Source organism: Chiloscyllium punctatum, chromosome 11, assembly GCF_047496795.1.
Source record: "Chiloscyllium punctatum isolate Juve2018m chromosome 11, sChiPun1.3, whole genome shotgun sequence".
Lineage (NCBI taxonomy): Eukaryota > Metazoa > Chordata > Chondrichthyes > Orectolobiformes > Hemiscylliidae > Chiloscyllium > Chiloscyllium punctatum.
In genome coordinates, this window is record NC_092749.1 from 87,982,514 (window position 1) to 88,002,284 (window position 19,771).

General features: G+C 41.9%; 1 protein-coding gene across 4 annotated transcripts in view; it reads right to left on the bottom strand.

Annotated features, from left to right (window-relative positions):
* Positions 1-2,706: 2,706 nt before the first annotated feature.
* Positions 2,707-19,771, bottom strand: part of prkn (parkin RBR E3 ubiquitin protein ligase) — a 1,117,394-nt gene continuing 1,100,329 nt past the window's right edge. For all 4 annotated transcript variants that reach the window (XM_072581208.1, XM_072581206.1, XM_072581207.1 and 1 more), the window contains 2 exons: positions 13,513-13,630; positions 2,707-7,877 (listed from right to left, as the gene is read on the bottom strand). In XM_072581208.1, coding sequence (XP_072437309.1) covers positions 7,768-7,877; positions 13,513-13,630 — 228 coding nt within the window. In that variant the 3' untranslated portion in view covers positions 2,707-7,767. The remainder of the gene's footprint in view (positions 7,878-13,512; positions 13,631-19,771) is intronic.

The window sequence follows — 19,771 nt, forward strand, 5'->3', positions numbered from 1 at the left end:
ACAGATTAGAGAACAAAAGGTCCAACAACTGTATCCACTGCAGGAGCAAGTGAGGGTACAGCATGACATCACAGCACCTGGAAAGAGCCAAGAATCCCCACAGCAGCCATGCTTCAGTACAGATGGACGAATTTATATTTTGCATTATTTGCAATTAACAGTGACATTCTATGTACATAAATGATGTCTTGTTTGAACATCCTTGAAGATTGATTTACCAGATGTAGAGATGGACAACATATTAGAGAGGTCCTCCAGATGTCAGAACCTTATTTTGAAGACACCAATAAAAGGGAAAGACAGAGTCTCACGGTTGGTGTGTTGCCTCCCAGGTGCCAGGGTTTGTGATATCTCTGTGTTTTCAGGATCGTTGAGGGGGAGGGGGAGTAGCCCCGGGTCATGGTCCACATAGGCACTAACAACATAAGTAGGAAAAGGGATGGGGATTTAAGGCACAAATTCAGGGAGCTAGGGTGGAAGCTTGGAGCTAGAACATAAAGTTGTTATCTCTGGTTTGTTGCCCCTGCTACTTGCTAGTGAGGCGAGGAATAGGGAGAGAGAGGCATTGGACATGTGACGACAGGAATGGTGCAGGAGGGAGGATTTTGGATACCTAGATAATTGGGGCTTATTCTGGGCAGGTGGGACCTCTACAAACAAGATGGTCTTCACCTGAACCAGAGGGCTACCAATATCCTGGGGGGAGGGGAGATTTGCTAATGCTGTTTGGGCAGGTTTAAACTAATTCAGCTGGGGGTTGGGAACCTGAATTGTAGTCCCAGTGTCCAGAAGGTTGAGAGTAGTGAGGTCAGAAGTATGGTTTCAAAGTCACAAAAGTGCACCGGCAAACAGGAAGGTGAATTGAAGTGTGTCTATTTCAATGCTAGGAGTATCCAGAATAAGGTGGGTGAACTTGCAGCATGGGTTGGTACCTGGTATTTCGATGTTGTGGCCATTTCAGAGACATGGATAAAGCAGGGCCAGGAGTAGTTGTTACAGGTTCTGGGATTTAAATGTTTCAGTAAGAATGGAGAAGATGGTAAAAAAGGGGGAGGTGTGGCATTGTTAGTCAAGGACAATATTACGGTGGCAGAAAGGATGTTTGAGCACGATGGGCTGAGGATAGAAACAGGAAAGGAGAGGTCACCCTGTTGGGAGTTTTCGATAACTACTCCGAGTAGTTCCAGAGATGTAGAGTACCTTAGATGGGTCAGTTTTTGTCCAATGTGTACAGGAGGGGATCCTGACACAGTACGTAGACAGGTCAAAAAGGGGCAAAGCCACATTGGATTTGGTACTTGGTAATGAACACAGCCAGGTGTTAGATTTGGAGGTAGGTGAGTACTTTGGTGATAGTGACCACAATTCAGTTATGTTTACTTTAGTAATGGAATGGGATAGGTATATACTGCAGGGCAAGAGTTATAGCTGGGGGAAAGGCAATTATGATGTGATTAGGCAAGATTTAGAATGCTTAGGATGGGGAAGGAAACTGCAGGGGATGGGCACAATTGAAATGTGGAGCTTATTCAAGGAATAGCTACTGAGTATTCTTGAAAAGTATGTACCTGTCAGGCAGGGAGGAAATGGTCAAGTGAGGGAGCTGTGGTTTACTAAGGAAGTTGAATCTCTTGTCAAGAGATTGTCAAGAGGCTTATGTTAGGATGAGATGCGAAGGCTCAGTTCGGGGGTGCTTGAGAGTTACAGGTTAGCCAGGAAAGACCCAAAGAGAGAGCTAAGAAGAGCCAGGAGGGAACATAAGAAGTCATTGGCAGATAGGATCAAGGAAAACCCTAAAGCTTTCTATCGGTATATCAGGAATAAAAGAATGACCAAAGTAAGACAGACCCCACCCCTTCAACTGTAACAAGGGCAGAACGCCCCTGGTGCTCACCTTCCACCCTACCAACCTTCGCATAAACCAAATCATCCGCCGACATTTCCGCCACCTCCAAACAGACCCCACCACCAGGGATATATTTCCCTCCCCACCCCTTCCCGCCTTCCACAAAGACCATTCCTCCGTGACTACCTGGTCAGGTCCACGCCCCCCTACAACCCACCCTCCCAACCTGGCACTTTCACCTGCCACCGCAGGAACTGTAAAACCTGCGCCCACACCTCATCCCTCACCTCTATCCAAGGCCCTAAAGGAGCCTTCCACATCCATCAAAGTTTTACTTGCACACCCACTAATATCATTTATTGTATCCCTTGCTCCCGATGCGGTCTCCTCTACATTGGGGAAACTGGGCGCCTCCTAGCAGAGCGCTTTAGGGAACATCTCCGGGACACCCGCACCAATCAACCACACCGTCCCGTGGTCCAACATTTCAACTCCCCCTCCCACTCTGCCGAGGACATGGAGGTCCTGGGCCTCCTTCACCGCCGCTCCCTCACCACCAGACACCTGGAGGAAGAACGCCTCATCTTCTGCCTTGGAACACTTCAACCCCAGGGTATTAATGTGGACTTTAACAGTTTCCTCATTTCCCCTTCCCCCACCTCACCCTAGTTCTAAACTTCCAGCTCAGCACTGTCCCCATGACTTGTCCGGACTTGTCCTACCTGCCTATCTCCTTTTTCACCTATCCACTCCACCCTCTCCTCCCTGACTATCACCTTCATCCCCTTCCCCCACTCACCCATTGTACTCTATGCTACTTTCTCCCCACACCCACCCTCCTCTAGCTTATCTCTCCACGCTTCAGGCTCACTGCCTTTATTCCTAATGAAGGGCTTTTGCCCGAAATGTCGATTTTGAAGCTCCTTGGATGCTGCCTGAACTGGTATGCTCTTCCAGCACCACTAATCCAGAAAGTAACATTAAGGCCAATCAAGAACAGTAGTGGGAAGCTGTACGTGGAGTCCGAGAAGAAAGGAGAAGCGCTAAATGCTTTTTTTCTGTCTGTATTCATACTGGAAAAAGACAACGTTGTTGAGGAGAATACTGAGATACAGGCTACTAGGCTAGACAGGATTGAGGTTCACAAGGGGGAGGTGTCCTGGAAAGTGTGAAAATATGTAAGTCCCCTGGGCGGATAGGAATTATCCAAGGATTCTCTGGGAAGCCTGAAGAGATTGCAGAGCCTTTGACTTTGATCTTTCTGTTGTCATTGTCTACAGGAATAGTGCCAGAAGACTGGAGGATAGCAAATGTTTTCCCCTTGTTCAAGAAGGAGAGTAGAGACGACCCTGGTAATTATAGACCAGTGAGCCTAACTTCGGTTGTGGGTAAACTGTAGGAAAAGGTTTTAAGTGATAGGATTTATAATCATATGGAGAGGAATAAGTTGATTAGGGACAGCCAACACGGTTTTGTGAAGGATAGGTTGTGCCTCACAAACGTTATTGAGTTTTTTGAGATGGTGACCAAACAGGTGGATGAGGGCAAAGCAGTTGATGTGGTGTATATGGATTTCAGTAAGGCTTTTGATAAGGTTCCCCATGGTAGGCTAATGCAAAAAATACGGAGGCATGGGATTAAGGTTGATTTAGCAGTTTGGATCTGAAAGTAGCTAGGTGAAAGAAGACAGTGTTGTGGTTGATGGGAAATGTTCACCATGGAGTTCAGTTACTAATGGTGTACGCAAGGATCTGTTTTGTGTCCACTGCTATTTGTCATTTATAAAAAAATGACCTGGATGAGGGTGTAGAAGGATGGTTTAGTAAATTTGCGGATGACACTAAGGTCAGTGGAGTTGTGGACAGTGCCAAAGGATGTTGCAGGTTAGAGTGAAATAGATAAGCTGCAGAGCTGGGCTGAGAGGTGGCAAATGGAGTTTATTGTGGAAAAGTGTGAACTGATTTGGTAGGAGCAACAGGAATAAAGAGTACTGGGCTAATGGTAAGATTCTTGGTAGAGTAGATGAGCAGAGGGATCTCTGTGTCTATGTACATAGATCCCTGAAAGTTGCCACCCAGGTTGATAAGGTTGTTAAGAAGGTGTACGGTGTGTTCGCTTTTATTGGTAGAGGAATTGGGTTTTGGAGCCACAAGGTCATCGTGCAGTTGTACAAAACTCTGGTGTGGCCACACTTGGAGTATTGCATACAGTTCTGGTCACCACATTATAGCAAGGATGTGGAAGCTTTGGAAAGGGTTCAGAGGCGATGTACTAGGATGTTACCTGGTATGGAGAGAAGGTCTTATGAGGAAAGGCTGAGGGACTTGAGACTGTGTTTTCATTAGAGAGAAGGAGGTTGAGAGGTGACTTTAATTGAGACATATACAATAATCAGTGGGTTAGATAGGGTGGACGGTGAGAGCCTTTTCTCCTCTAATGGTGATGGCTAGCAAGAGGGGACATAACTTTAAATTGAGGGGAGATAGATATAGGACAGATGTCAGAGGTAGTTTCTTTACTCAGAGTAGTAGGGGCGTGGAACGTCCTGCTTGCAACAGTAATAGACTCGCCAACGTTAAGGCTATTGGATAAACATATGGATGAGAATAGAATAGTGTAGGATAGATAGACTTCAGATTGGTCCCACAGATCGCGCAACATCAAGGGCTGAAGGGCCTGTACTGGACTGTAATGTTCTTTGTTCTGTATGTTCAAATTGTCTGGATCCTGATGGCTTTTGTTGTGCTGTGGTTCACATTGCAAATAAATTGATCAACGCAACACTGTTCAGTGATATGATTGAACCTGTTTGTTTGTCAGGCTGGATTTTAGCCTGGAGATCTACAGTTGGACCGCTGATATAGAAAAAATACAGAACCAATTCCAACCTGTGATTTATAGCAGCTACCCAGGTATGCATCTGCAGAGAGTGGAGCCATATAAAATCAGTTTGGCAGTGTTTGATGCACTTCAAAAACAGCATAAGAAAATCTTCCCAACCCAATTATTTTAGTGTTAAATGAGAAGTACTGTGATGTAAAAACTTTTATCACTCAAATGTAAAATAAAAAGCATAATGTCGTCATAAGATTGTAAGGTGGTCATTTTTCTGGATTAATTCACTGATCCAGAGAGATTAGTGTTCTAACTTTTATTTAAGATAATTCTAAAGCTTTAATTTCCACCATTCTCATAGCGGGTCTTTTCCAAGTGTTGAAATCTGTTTCTGTTCGACAATTGTTTAAAACCAGGTCTATCTTTTGATTGCTTGGTGTAAACGTAAGGAAAAAGTCAATATGTACTTCCATCTGCCACAAGGCAGTTTGATTCAGTGAAAGATTTTTTTTAAAAGTCCTGTGTGTAAATGAGATTGGTCAGATCATTGCAAAATACATTTCTATTGTTTCATACTGAATAGTGAATGAATGTTTGTTCTGTATAGACGCAGAATGCTGATCTTCACTCTTCAAATTGGGCTAAAGTATTTAATCATTTAATTACTGAAGAAAACCTGCTGTGATGAGTAAGTATGAAATCCAGTTTAAACAGATGCTGCATTAGAAATTTGTCTCAAATAATGGTGCAAAATGGGAGTTTTTATTTTTAAAAATCTAGATATGCTCTTACACACAAACTAATTGTTTTTTTCCCAATACCAAATCATCTGTGTTTTTTTTTCCATCTATTAACCACCACTGGTAAATCATCCATATTTTCCAATCGATTAATTTACATGCAAGTTCAGTTAAGAGTAATGCAGTCCATCAAAGGTGAGGAAGAGTGGGGAAAATGGGATTATTTTTCCATCAATGTTTTTTTCTCCCCTCCCCACCCACCCCCATTGATTGATTAACAACACCAGCAAATCACCCATGTTTCCAATTGAACAATTTACTTGTAAAGCCCATTAAAGGCAATGCAAACCATTAAAGGTGAAGGAGAGGTGGGGAGTGGAGGAAATGAGAGTTATTGGATGGGCTGTCTGACGTATAGCACCTGATATTCATTTACACTACAGTCAGTGGAGTTAAATATGAGGACTGATCAGTATGGTACCAAGTGGCTGGTCTATTTTCACGGTTTGTGCTGCAGTCTGTGAAAATTTCTTTCATTATCTCAAAGTCCTTACTTTCATCTTACTTACAGTGCTGATTTCACTTAATAAGTAAATATTGACCATGTATTTATGGGTCATGTTTTTCCAGCCCTATCCTGAAATACCCAAAGTACACCCTCTTATTTGGCAGCAGATATCCTAATCCTGTTGTGTTCAGGGGAAATAAGTGTTTCATTAAACAGAGGCAAAGATAAGGACACTAGGAATAAGTGATTTTAGTTATCTGGAAGGACAGAATGGGCTGGGACTCCATTTTTGCATTTAGAAAAGCTAATGTTTAAAAGTGACCTAGCAGAGTTTTGAAAACTTGTGAAGTTGCTTATTGGATAATTGTCAGGGGGATAAGTTGTTGGGAATCCAAAACCAGAGGAAACTAAGATAAGACAGTTGCTAATAAACTAAATTGGGAATTCAGGAGAAATTTCCTTTCATGTAATTTGTATAAATAAAGACCTAGTAGTTCAAATGAAAAAGATGCTTCATAAGTAAATAAAGCAGAAGGAAATAGGTGGCTGCGTAGATAAGGTTAGATTAATTATGGGTTTAAGGTGTGGAGCATAAATACCAGCATTGTCCATATGGGCTGAATGGCCTCTTTATGTGCTGTAGTTTCATATAATTCTATGTAAATAGCCCTCCTATGAAGAAATGGAAAATGTTGCTGAATTTCATACATTATGGTATAGTACAGTGAAATTCCAATGTGTCAAATTCTGATACTCCAAATTCCAGTTGTGCGGTAGTTAACACTGGCAGAATAGCAAATTCAATAGACTGATGTCCCTGATAAACTGAGGTTCCAAACTGTAACTCCCAGTTAGCTGAACTTGTGACTTGATCATGCCAACTTAATGGAGTGGGTCAAGATGATATTTCTGCCACCCAACACCTGGCCAAACTGCAGATTAGGAATCTGACAAGCCACTTTCAATGGTAGCTGATCTCAGGTTAACAAGGCCATTGATAAGAAGGAGTACAATCCAACTATTACTGAGGCCATGTTTATGATGAAGAAGGTGATGATAGCTACAATTGCTAATTGCTTCTTCGATACTGGGATCAAGTAGGCTGTAACTGTTCAAGGCACTGAGAATGAGGAGGAGGAGGAGTGTGGGGATAACTAACTCAATGACAGACCTCTTCACTCACTTACCAGAGGTCAGCATGACAATACGAGCAGACACAATCATGGAAAGCAATGGTAAGATAGATGACACCGAACACTGCACAATGGACCTGGCAGATGAAGGAATTATAGATGCAGTAGATTCAATCACTGAGGAGCCTGTGGAGGCCAACATTAAAGAGTCTGATAAATGTGTAGCTGCTCACTAGCCTGTTTCCCTGGCTGAAGCTGTAAAGATCATAGGATTTTGTATTGCTGCATGAAAACACAGAAAACCTGTTTGATTGAATTAGTACAATGCTGGGCTGTATCATACCCATCAAAGACAATATGCTAAGCAAAAAAATTACTGAGATTTTCCAGCCTAACTTCCAAATTTCTTTCAATTTTTTTTTCTGTACCAGAATTAATTGTGGCAAGGTGTGAGCAAATTAAAAATGAAAATGATTTTTTGCATTTCACTCTTTTCATTTGGATTTTTTTGTCACAGACTGTCTTTATTGGCAAATTGGGTCACATCTGTTCATATAAATTTGTGGGCAGACTCCCTAAGATTCAACTCATTGTGATTTCATTGTACATGGCTGAGCAAACCAAACCTTATGTCTAATGCTAGTCACTAATAAATTTAATGTGCTTTCCAGAGCTCTATATTTGTTCTGCTTCTTCTTGTTCGAGTCACTCGAACCAGTGATCTCCCATGCAGTCGCGATTCCACTCCTTGCTGCACAACCAGCACCATTCAAAGTGGCAAGAAGGCCTGGGGCATTTCATGTGCATGCAGCCTCCTGTGGTGGGGAGAAGTACCAGTCAGATACATGAACACATACACTTATCTCGAAATCAAACAAATTTGATAACATTGAGGAAGGTAATGGGGTGATTTTCATTTCCATGACCATCCAAACAGCACACAATTTCTGAATACAAAGTAAAGGTCTCCAACTCCAGAGGACTGTCAAGGAGAGAATACGGAGAGGCTAAATCCCTAGGCAGGGCTTGCCATATAAAACAGGCAGGAAGCAGTGATTAAACAAGGATTCTTATGCTGAGGATAATTCTCTAAAGAACTCCTATAGTAATACCTTGCGGCTGTTAAAACCTGCTTGAGAAGACAAGTGAAGATTTTCTGTCTGATGCTCAATTACGTCAGTCTCACTAGGTTTGTATTGTCAGTTAACTGATGTTCTTGCCTGTTCTGTGGCACACAGGTCAGATGTCTGGTTTTGTGGAAAATAAGGAAACTAATTGAACGCAGGTGTCATGTGATATTGATTCTTTCAATTGCTGACTGAAAGGAAATTTTGTGGCTAGATTTATCCCATTTGTCATGGAGGTATCATGGCCATTTTGTACGTTGTCATGGAAATGTCATAACTGCACAGGAACATTTTGGCCAAGGGAGATGTTTCTACAGACAGAACTATGGAAGACATCACAGACCTAATTAGTTAAAGATTCCATGAGTGGTTTTCTAAACCAAGCCAAAGAACATTAGTCACATAATATGTTCACTAGAGTGGGTAGGAGTGACAGATGCCCTTGCCTTAAAGATAATCATGAACCAATTGGGTATTTGTGACAGAATATAACCTTTTATAGTTCTTTGTTCCATTTGTTAAAGTCAGATTCTGAACTCTGGTTTGCTACTACAATACCATAACTTCTTATTTTACTTTTATATTGCACTCAGGTAATTTTTACAAAGCAAATGAAGATCAATAATTTTAACATTTTGTAATAATGTGAAATACGTTACAACATGTACAATTTTGGAAATTAGTAGGTAAGTACTATTCCAATCTTTGTGAATCAGAGTTAAAAATTGCAAGTTTATAGTCCAACAGATTTATTTGGAAGTACTAGCTTTCAGAGCGCTGCTCCTTCATCTTTCTCTTCTAGCACTGAAAGCTAGTATTTCCAAATAAACCTCTAGGACTATAGCCTGCTGTTGTGTGATTTTTAACTTTGTCCAACCCTGTCCAACACTGGCACCTCCACATCTTTGTTAATCAGGTTAAAGGATGTTACTAGATTGATATCAGAACTAAAATGCTTAAACTATGAGGACAGAAAAGTACAGAAGAAGTGTTTAATGAACTTGATGATGTAAATGGAGATAAATATGTTGCTCTGTTGGAGAGTTCAGGGCAGAAGGACATAACCTTAACAATTTTTTTATTTTTCCATGGTCTTTGGTGTGGCACAGTCACTCAGTGGTTAGCACCGCTGCCTCTCAGTATCAGGGACAATTCCAAACTCAGGTGACCATCTATGTGGGTTTCCCCGTGTCTGTGTGGGTTTCCTTTGGCAGATTTCCAATGACAGGTTTCCTCCCATAGTCCAAAGATGTGCAGGTTACGTAGATTGGCCATGCTAAATTGCCCATAGAATGCAGGGATGTGCAGGGTTACAGAGTTGGGATGGCTCAGGGTGGAATGCGCTTCAGAGGGTTGGTGTGGACTCGATGGGCCGTTTGCCCTACTTCTACACTGTAGTGATTCTGAGTGTCTCTGGCAAAGTCAGCATTTATTGCTGATCTTAATTCCTCTTGAGAAGATGGTGGTGATCCACCTTCTTGACCTGCTGCAGTATACCTCACGCAGATCCAGCTACAGTGCTGTCAGGAGGGAGTTCCAGAAGTTTCACCCAGCAACAAGGAATGGTGATATAGTTTGAAATCAGGATGGTTTGTGGCTGAGTGGAGAATTTGCAAGTGATAGTGATTCCAGATATCAGTTGCCATTGCCCTTGTCTTTGTAGGTGGCAGAGGTCAAGGCTTTGGATATGAAAATAGAAATTGCTGGAAAAGCTCAGCAGGTCTGGCAGCATCTGCGAAGTTCTGAGGAAGGGTCACTCAACCCAAAATGTTAACTCTGCTTTCTCTCCACAGATGCTGCTAGACCTCCTGAGCTTTTCCAGCAATTTCCATTTTTGACTCTGATTTACAGATTCTACGGTTCTTTCAGTTTTTAGGCTTTGGATAGTGCTCGAGAAACAGTTGGAACAGTGCATCTTGTATATGGTACACACTACTGACACTGTTCATCAATACTGGAAGCAATGGATGTTTAAAGTAGTGACCAGGCCCACCTGCTTTGTCCTGAATAGTTTCAAGCTTTTTGAGTGTTGTTGGAGCTGTACTCATCCAGGAAAATGGACGGTATTCCATATCTCCTGACATATGCCTTATAAATAGTGAAAAGGTCTTGGGGAGACAGGACGTGAGTTCTTCACCACAGAATTCCCAGTAACTGACCTGCTTTTCCAGGGACATATTTATATGACTGGTTCAGTTAATTATCTGGTAAATGGTAATACCCAGGATGTTATGGTGGGAGATCCTTGATGGTTAAGGAAAGAACGGTAGATTTTCTCTTATTGGAGATAGCTATTCACTGGCACTTATGTGACACAAACATTACTTACCACTTTTCAGCCCAGCCTGAATATTATTCAAGTATTGCTCCATATGGGTTTGACCTATTTCAATATCTGAAGAGTCACAAATGGTACTGAATACTGTTCAGCAAGCTGTGTTATCTCTAATCAAAACAAAATACTGTGGATGCTGGAAATCTGAAGCAAATGCAGAAAATACTGGAGAAACTCAGGTCTGGCATCATCTAGTGAGAAAGAAATATAGTTAACATTTTCAGTCTGATATGAATCATCTTCAGAACTGCTTTTTTATGGAGGAAAGGTAATTAATTGAGGTAGTTGGGCCTAATACACTATCCTGAGGAACTCCTGCAGCCATATTCTAGCATTATGATAATTGATTTCCTACAACCACAACCAACTTGCTTTATGCTAAGTACAACTCTAGTCAGTGAGGGGTTTTATCCCTGATTCCCATTGACGCCAGTTTTTCTTGTGGTACTTGATGGGCTACATTTGGTCAAATCCTGCCTTGAAGGGAAGTCACTTTCACTTCATGCATTGTGTTCAGCTCTTTTGTCTATTTTTGAATCAAGACTATAATGATCCAAAAGGCCTCTGAAGAACCCAAATTGAGCATCAGTGAGCTGGCTACTGCTGCTTAAATGCTAATTGATAGCGCTGCTTGTGACATCACATTTTTGATGATTGAGAGTATACTGATGAGATGATCATTTCAAAAACTATATCAGAAAGCACCTCCTCAACCAAAAAGTAGTGGAAATCAAGCCCACACATCCTACCCCAACTAAGAAAAAAAATTAAGGGTGGTCATGACATATTAGATTTTTGTATCCAGTGTGATATCTAAAGCAGATAGATAGACAGAATTAACATATAGACTGGCAAATTTCTAATTCAGCGGAAATCAGGCTGGAGTGGTTCAATGTCAATACGTCTTTGTGTTCCCAGTAGAGAAAAAAACAGCAAAAAGAATGCTCATTTTTTAAACAAAAGTTTTCATTAAATAAAAAAATTCAGCACTTGGTACATTTAATTTTGTGCCAATTTGGGTGAAGGACATCACTGATACAAAATGCAACATATTTCATATTTGGCACCAACAACAATCTCCAGTCAAAAAGTCAGAATGCAGAACAAGACATCTTGGAGTATCATTTTCACAATGATTCCCCATCTTTTGTGATAAATGTGGCAGGAATTCTGTGGGAGAATAGCATGAATGGCCAAGATTACTCTCAGAGAAATGGTGCCCAAGTGTCGCAAGAATGTTCTTCGATCTTAAGCTCAAAGAGGCAACACTGCATCATCGTGTTAAGATTTGTCAAGCCAGTTAAGTTTTATCATTTTCAGAATTTTTTGTTCTACCAATTATTGTCAGTTATGTACAGTGGATGTTCAGCTACTTGAGATTGGGTTAAATTTGACCTAAGATGTTTCAGTAAAGTGTCATTATGATTGTTGTAGAAAGGTGATGGTATCACGTCCGTGTTGGATTTGAGCAAAGGTTCTGTAGGTCAGTCAGTAGTCTGAAACCTCAAAGTAATAATGCACTATGCCATGGAAGGGTTAATGTAGTGGTAATGTCACTGGACTAGCAATCCAGAGACCCAGGATCACTACCATCTTCTCAAGGAAAGCAAGAGATTGGTAATAAATACTTGCTTTTTCATTTTTCATTGACATAGTTAATTCATTAGTAGACACTTAGTAACTTTATTTACTCCACTGTGTGTCCTGAGTTCTGTTAATGGTTGATACTGACTAAGTTGGTATGGCAGAGTGAAGGCATAGTGCTGCAGATGGAAGGCATACATTGACATAAAGTAATATCAAGTTGTCTATAAAGGGGCATGGGATGGACACAGGCATTGGCTGGCATTGAAGGTGTGAGGGACCATTGTGCCATGATCTGGAATGATTTGGTATTAATGGGCACAGGGAGTGTGTGCGGGTGGTGAGGAAGGGTGAGGACTATCTGAAATTAATTTTTAAAAAGTGTTGGTGTGGTGAGGCCAGCCTTTTGCCAAGCTTGTCTCCACATCCAACAGTCTCTGAACTCTTTCCAGGGCTACCTTACATGACCCCCATTTTCAGCCGTCTGCCTTCCCCTCAGCCCTGGAATATAAATTAGGTTTCTCAAGGCACCTTTCCCTAAGTCAGGTTTACAGAGCTGGAAATTGTCCCAACTCTGTGCTCCCGACCCGGGAGTAAAAGTTCAAGCCACAGTTACAGGACCCCGACCTTGCGTCAGAATAGGAAACCATAGAGATGTATAGTAAAGGCTTGGAGAAGAACAAAAGAGAAGATCTATTATTTGGCAAAAGAGAGGACAGATTAAATGACAAAAAGAGTGATGATGCAAAGGGCAAAGGAAGTGATAATTGGAAAGAAAAAAATAAACCTCTAGAAGAGCTGTAATGTTTTTGTCCAAATGGAGATAAGAGGAGGTACCAGAGAGTCAGTTTTCAGCTTCTGTTCGTGGAGTGTTTGATTTGTCAAATGACAACCATGAAAAGCTTTGTAAGCAAATATAATGACATTTTACAGTTAGGCCTGAGAGAATGGGGTGCTCTGGGTCCTGATGGAGATAGGTTCATGTAAGTGAGGAAGAAAGCCAGGCAGACAGTCTTATACTGGCAGTTCTCAATTTTAAAAAAAGGTGTGGAAAGGGTAAAAGATGGAGAGAAAGTGTTGCTGTTCTCGGGTAGGACAAGCTCCACAAGCATTTCAAGCTCAAAACTCCATTGAGGTGAAGACTGAGGCTGAGGCCTTTGCTAAGGACAGATTGCTTGGGGTTAATGAGGAGGAGGTCATATCATGCAGCAAATTCAGAGATATTTTGGCATCTCATTTCATACTCTGGATGGCAGGAATTGAATACAGTGTTTATTAATCTGTTCTTTGCAGTTATCTTCCTACAGCACATTTGAAGAATTCTGACTTCCTTTAATAACGTTTTGTGTTACAGGTGTGAAGTTATGTTGTTACTTTTCAGCTCAAATAACAGCAGGTACATACCATTCTTCTCCACTGGTACTTGGCACTTGGGACAAGGTTTAGTTGTTTCCTTGATTGCCTGTCTTGAGGCCTTGTCCCAGAGAGCTTGCTGTGCAGCTTGCTGATTGATAACACAATCCTATAAATAGAAGAATGAAGAAGCCATTATGTCACTGCACTTAGTTCACAAATGTATTCATGCCGAAGAAAAGAAATCAGGGCACTTGTCTCCTCTCTGCTCCCCTGTGGAAGGCATTGAATCCTTGCTGACATTATAGCTCTATCAGAGCCAGTCACCCATTGATAGCTTGCTCAAAGGGCCATTATTCATTCATGGGCATAAACAGCCCATAATTAAAATAACATTTGACTGTTAGGCCACCCTAACGTTTTCTTAAAATGCATTCTTGGAATGTGGGGACTGCAGGAAACCTGGTATTCATTGCTTTGTTGCTTTTTAGGAGCTGGTGCTTAAGATTCTTAAACTGCTACTATCTGAGGGGTAAGGCTGTGTTAAGCAAAGAACTCCAGGATGTTGACCCGATGGAGGAAAACTGGAGAGTCCTTCTATCCTTCTCCTGCTAAACGGTGGAGCTTACAAGTTTGGGGTATATTCTTGAAGATAGTTCATGTCTTGCTGGAGTGCATCCTGTAGATAGTACACACTCCAGACCTGGTGTGCCAGTAGTGGCAGGAGTAAAGCTTTAAACCAATTGTGATCATTTCCACCCATGGCATTTTCAGAAGCAATGCCTCCTATCAAGCAGCTCAGAATGCTTTACAATGCTAACAGTGGTATAGAAATACAAGCTATTACTACCACTGTGATCAGAAGCCAGTATATTGCCCAATTATATTTCTTGCCAACCCTCACTTCCCTATCTCAGTTAGGAGTCCTAAGGCTAATTGTGGTGCTCTTATTGAGATTAGTGAATTTAATGTGGTACTTGGAAGCTTCCAGATTGTATATTTCATTTCCTCACCAGAGTTACCAGTAGAACCAAACTGGAAAGGAACTATTTTGTATTATGTGGCAAACCATAGTGAACACAGGAGTGGAAGATAAACATATCATAATGGGTTTCACAAGCTACTTTCCCATCTCACCTTTTTTTTGCCTCTGGATACACTAACATAGGTGTGCACATTATGATGTACTAATGATGTCTATGTATTTTTCATAATTTGCATCAGTAATGCTGGTCACTCAAAGAGCTGGTATGTTTCTACCATCCAGGATTGTTATGATTCAGGAAAAGAGAAAAGCTGAATCTTAGCAAACTTAAAGTTTGTGGATAGTCCTAGAGGCTGCTGACCTTGCTGTGTTGTATTAGGTGCCATTCATGCCTTTCCTTATATGGCTGGGGGTTGTTTGCAAAGGCAAGAAATTTACCCCCGATCAGGATGGACCGCTCAGATGGGTGGAACAGCCAACTTGGTGAACATGAGTTGGGATTCTGAAGTGGAATATCACAAGCCAGATCTATAAATTGTGGTGGTATCAGTAACTGTTCTGAAAGACTTAATGTAGGGATTTTATTAGATTTTGCCTAATCTGATGATGCCACATATTCTTTGTTGGACAATAATGAAATCGAGCACAAGTGGAGACACATGTCATTTCTGCTCCTGATAGTTGTAATTAGCTATTTAATATAAATTGTACTTATTGCAATCGTGCAATAAACTAAATCTTATTATGTAAGAAAAGTGCCCCTTCTTAAGATTCACTAGTGGTTAACCCTCTATCACAGAAGTAAACAGGCCCTTTGATTCAGCATTGAAAAGACAATTGGAGGGTGTGAACAACCCCAATCTCAAGCCACTAGTGGTTGCCACCAAAGTACAATATAACCATTGTTACGACATAGTGGTGATTATACAGAAATACTATTCTAAAGGCCTGTTTTATAGCTTTCCTGCTTAAGGCCTACTGCAGCAGTTTTAGAATTTGAATTCAATTAAAACTTATACTCTTTAGGAGACAAAACCTGCCTTCCTTACCTCATTGGGTGCAAATGTGACTCCAGATTCAACAACAACTTGCATTTATACCATACCTTTATTGTAGTGAAGCTTTATCGAAGTATTGTCAAACAAAATTTAGCACTGAGCCACATGAGATATTAGTACACATGACAAAATATTGGTCAAAGAGGTAGGTTGAAAAACAAGATGACTCAAACTGTGTTTTGCAACCCACAATGGTGTCACAGTAAGCTCCCTTTCCTCTGGACCTGCCACTGTATGTATGGATCCATTCTGGTGGGTCAGCCTGACATCAGTTTGGCAAGCATATGCGTGATTTTCTTTTTTCCTGCCAAGTTCTGCTGGATTGCTCAGATGAAATGAGCTCTAAAACCCGTCAGTTCATCCAAAATGGGAGAACATATTGCTGCATAGCCTCCGATCAGAACACCTTCATATTGCTCTCACAGCTCTGCCCCATTCCTCACAAACATTATGCCCTCCCACAGTCCTACCTACCTCACAGCTCTATCTACGCACTATCCTATAACTCCCACAACTTGCACAGTCTGTGCTGCAACAATTCCCACCAGCCCCTGAACTCTCTCAGCTCTAAGTCCGCTCAACAGAAAGCTCTAAAAGCTCTCCACTCCCACAATTCTCGGAGAAAGTGAGGACTGCAGATTAAAGTCAAAAAGTGTGGTGCTGGAAATGCACAACTGGTCAGGCAGCATCTGAGGAGCAGTAGAGTCGATGTTTCGAGCATAAACTCTTCATCAGGAATGTGGGATGGGGCCCAAGGGCGCTGAGAGATAAATGGGAGGGGAGCTGGGCTGGGAGGAAAGTAGCTGGGAATGCGATAAGTCGATGGATGTGGGGGGGGTTATGGTGATAGGTCTCCACCGCCCTGTGGCCAAACACTTCGACTCCCCCTTCAACTCTGCCAAGGACATGCAAGTCCTGGGCTTCCTACACCGCCAAATTCTAGCCACCCAACGCTTGGAGAAAGAACACTTCATCTTCCGCCTTGGGACCCTCCAAGTCATCTTGAACTGTCCTACCTGTTCATCTTCCTTTCCACCCATCTGCTCTACCCATCATCACCCCCACCTTCATCTATCTATCGCATTTCCAGCTACCTTCCCCCAGACCCACCCCCTCCCATTTATCTCTCAGCCCCATTCGCCACCCCCCCCCCCCCCCCCCTCCCTGCCACCTTCCTGATGAAGAGCTTATACTCAAAATATCGACTCTCCTGCTCCTCGATGCTGCTTGACTGGCTGTGGTATTCCGGCACCACACTTTTTGAGCCCCATAGTTCGACCCTCAGTCTCGCATTCTGTGCCTCTTCCTACTGTTCCATTACATCCACACCTCGTCCTCAGTCTGGGGTGACAACGCTTTCCATTTCAAAATGGCGTCAGACTGGGAGAATGTTTCAGAAGCATTAAGCATTTGAAAGAGAGAAATAAAAATATTGTATAAAGTCTTTATTTCATCCTGCATACATTTCCCTCCTGCTCATGGGTGTGGACCATTGAGTGTCGTTCAATCCCTTATAAGCAGGTTGTCCAGGGTTTCTAGATAATGAGGTATATTTTGAAGTAATTTTAAAATGCCAATTAGAAAGGATTGAATTCATGCAAAACCTTACATACTCAGGGCAACCAAAAGTATTTTACAAGCAACATAAACAATGAATTACTGATAATCACTTCTTTTATTAAACACAGCAAGGTCCCAAAAAGAGCAAATCACAGAATGACCTGATAATCAGTTTCCTGTGATTCGCATGAGAGAGGAATGTGCAACAAAATTGAGTCAGTAAAAGGATACATTGGAGACGCCAGAGAAGAAACAAGTAGATTTAAAAAAATTGCAACTTTTTTTTGTGTCTACTCATGCTAATCTTTTATCAGTGGCACCTCATGTTTTTTTGGCTTGAAAACGCTTCTCTGAGGGAGGACATTTGAGCTTTTGATTGCAGCCTGACTGTGTTTACTTTATGGGAGTGCCTTTAACTGCACTTTTAAGGCATTAAAAGCAATTTAGGTTTGTCTTCTGCTATATGTGGCTATTGGTCACAATGGAGAGTGCGGACTGACTGTAGGTAGCTACAGTTGAGTTGCTGTCTGGCTCTTGATCATTCCTGTTTTGACACCTATTAAATTACAGATTGTTACAGGAAGTGATATACGAATGCACTGCTTATCATTTGCTTTTTCTGTTGCTGAAGTTTGTTACAAATAATTCTGTATTTTCAAGTTCACCAATTGTCTGTCCTAGGTTTCAATGTATCTTATTTCTTTCCCTTTTTGAACTGAAGCGTAATTTCAATGTGATAACTCCTATTCACTACTGATTAAAAAATCCTTATACTTTGCCTAACTCTCCAACAGTTACTTACAAAAATCATTCACAAAAGTTAAAATATCACTGGACAAAACAAGAATATCATTGCAAGTGAAGAGTTTTTAAAAAAATACCAAAGTGTCATAACTAAGAGGTAAAGGCTGTAACTTTTTAAAAATGTCTACTAATGGCACTCATACTACATGTACGTATTATGCAAGTGACTCATTTGTTATATCTTTCTTTCTCTAACCTCCCTAAAGCATGATTGTGATTAGCATCTGGCAGTTTTCGGAAATTAGGTCAGTAGTCATAAAGATGAGTCACTACAAGTCTAAATGTAATTTTGTTATGTCAGTTTATGGACTGAAAAGGAACTCAATAATAATAACTTTGTGGGCAGAGGCCTGTGTGCCTGTTGAACTAGTCAGTGGTTATCTACAGATACACACTAAGCCTATGTCAATATTGAAATGAAGTTTCTGAGCTCAGCCTGCAACTGGACATTTAAATTTGTTTGTCTTAGTTGTTCTGCTTTACCTAAACCACCTTAGAAAATGTAGGTAATACATTTAATATATTGTGGAATTATGAGGAGCAAATGTGCTCCCCCTGGTGATAGCTATCATTAACCATTCAGCCAAATCTTAAACAGCTTTTGGCCTTGATGCTGGGTGAAATTAGTATGGCCTCAATAGGTGAGCTCATTGGTGTTCTACTTGGTGTCACTGTCTGATTTGTACAAAAGGACAGATAGCATGACTGAGGGCTGTTGACCATTTGCTTGGTGCTGGCTTTGTCATCAAATATTCTTTATGCCTGAATGTCAATTTTGTTGAGTTTTTCTGGAAGGTTTTTGTATGCCACGAGGTCTTGCAAGATTTCTTGCTGTAATTGCCAGACTCATTTCATTATCTACTTACCCCACCTCTGTCATCCAATCCAGCCCAATCTTACCACTTTCCGTCCCCAAAGGAACTCATTGGATATCCATCGAAGAACTGCCACCCCTGATGCCCACACCATCTTTTGGATGGCCGCTATATACCTAGATAAGCATTGGCAGCTCAGCAATGCCCCACACCAGAAACATAATGGGTTAGCAGCCTCACAGCGGATAGTTGGCATGGCTAATTTTTTTAAATTTCAAAAATATACTTTATTCATAAAATGATTTGATGGTCTGAACATTTGGTCATGCCATACATATGTCAACATTTACATACACAGATCAGAATTTATAATTGTTATATACAGGTCTGTGCATTTCTCAATCTTATGCACATATATTTATCTGAGGCATCAGCAGAGCCCAAAAAAACGTCCGCATGGGCCCCCTGTTCTTCTTTAGGCAGGCAGATGTTACATGGTGGTCTTTCCCCACTGCGCCTTGGCGGCAGCTGCCCCAAGCTTCAGCGTGTCCCTCAAAACGTTGTCTTAGACCTTGGAATGTGCCAGTCTGCAACACTCAGTCGGGGTCAACTCCTTCAGCTGGAAGATCAATAGGTTTCCGACCGCCCAGAAAGCGTCCTTCACAGAGTTGATGATCCTCCAGGTGCAGTTAATGTTCGTCTCAGTGTGAGTCCCGGGGAACAGGCCGTAGAGCACGGAGTCCCGCGTCACGGCGCTGCTCGGGACGAACCTCGACAAACACCACTGCATTCCTCTCCAGACTTCCTCTGCATAGACACATTCCAGAAGGAGGTGTGTGACAGTCTCCTCCCCCCCCCCAGCCGCTTCGAGGGCAGCGTGCGGTGCGGCAGAGAGTCCGGGCGTGCATGAAGGATCTCAGAGGCAGAGCCCTTCTCACCACCAGCCAAGCCATGTCTTGGTGCTTGTTGGAAAGTTCTGAAGATGAGGCATTCTGCCAAATGGCTTTGACAGTCTGCTCGGGGAACCACTCGATAGGATCCGCCCTCTCCTTTTCCCGAAGGGTCTCAAGGACACTACGTGCTGACCA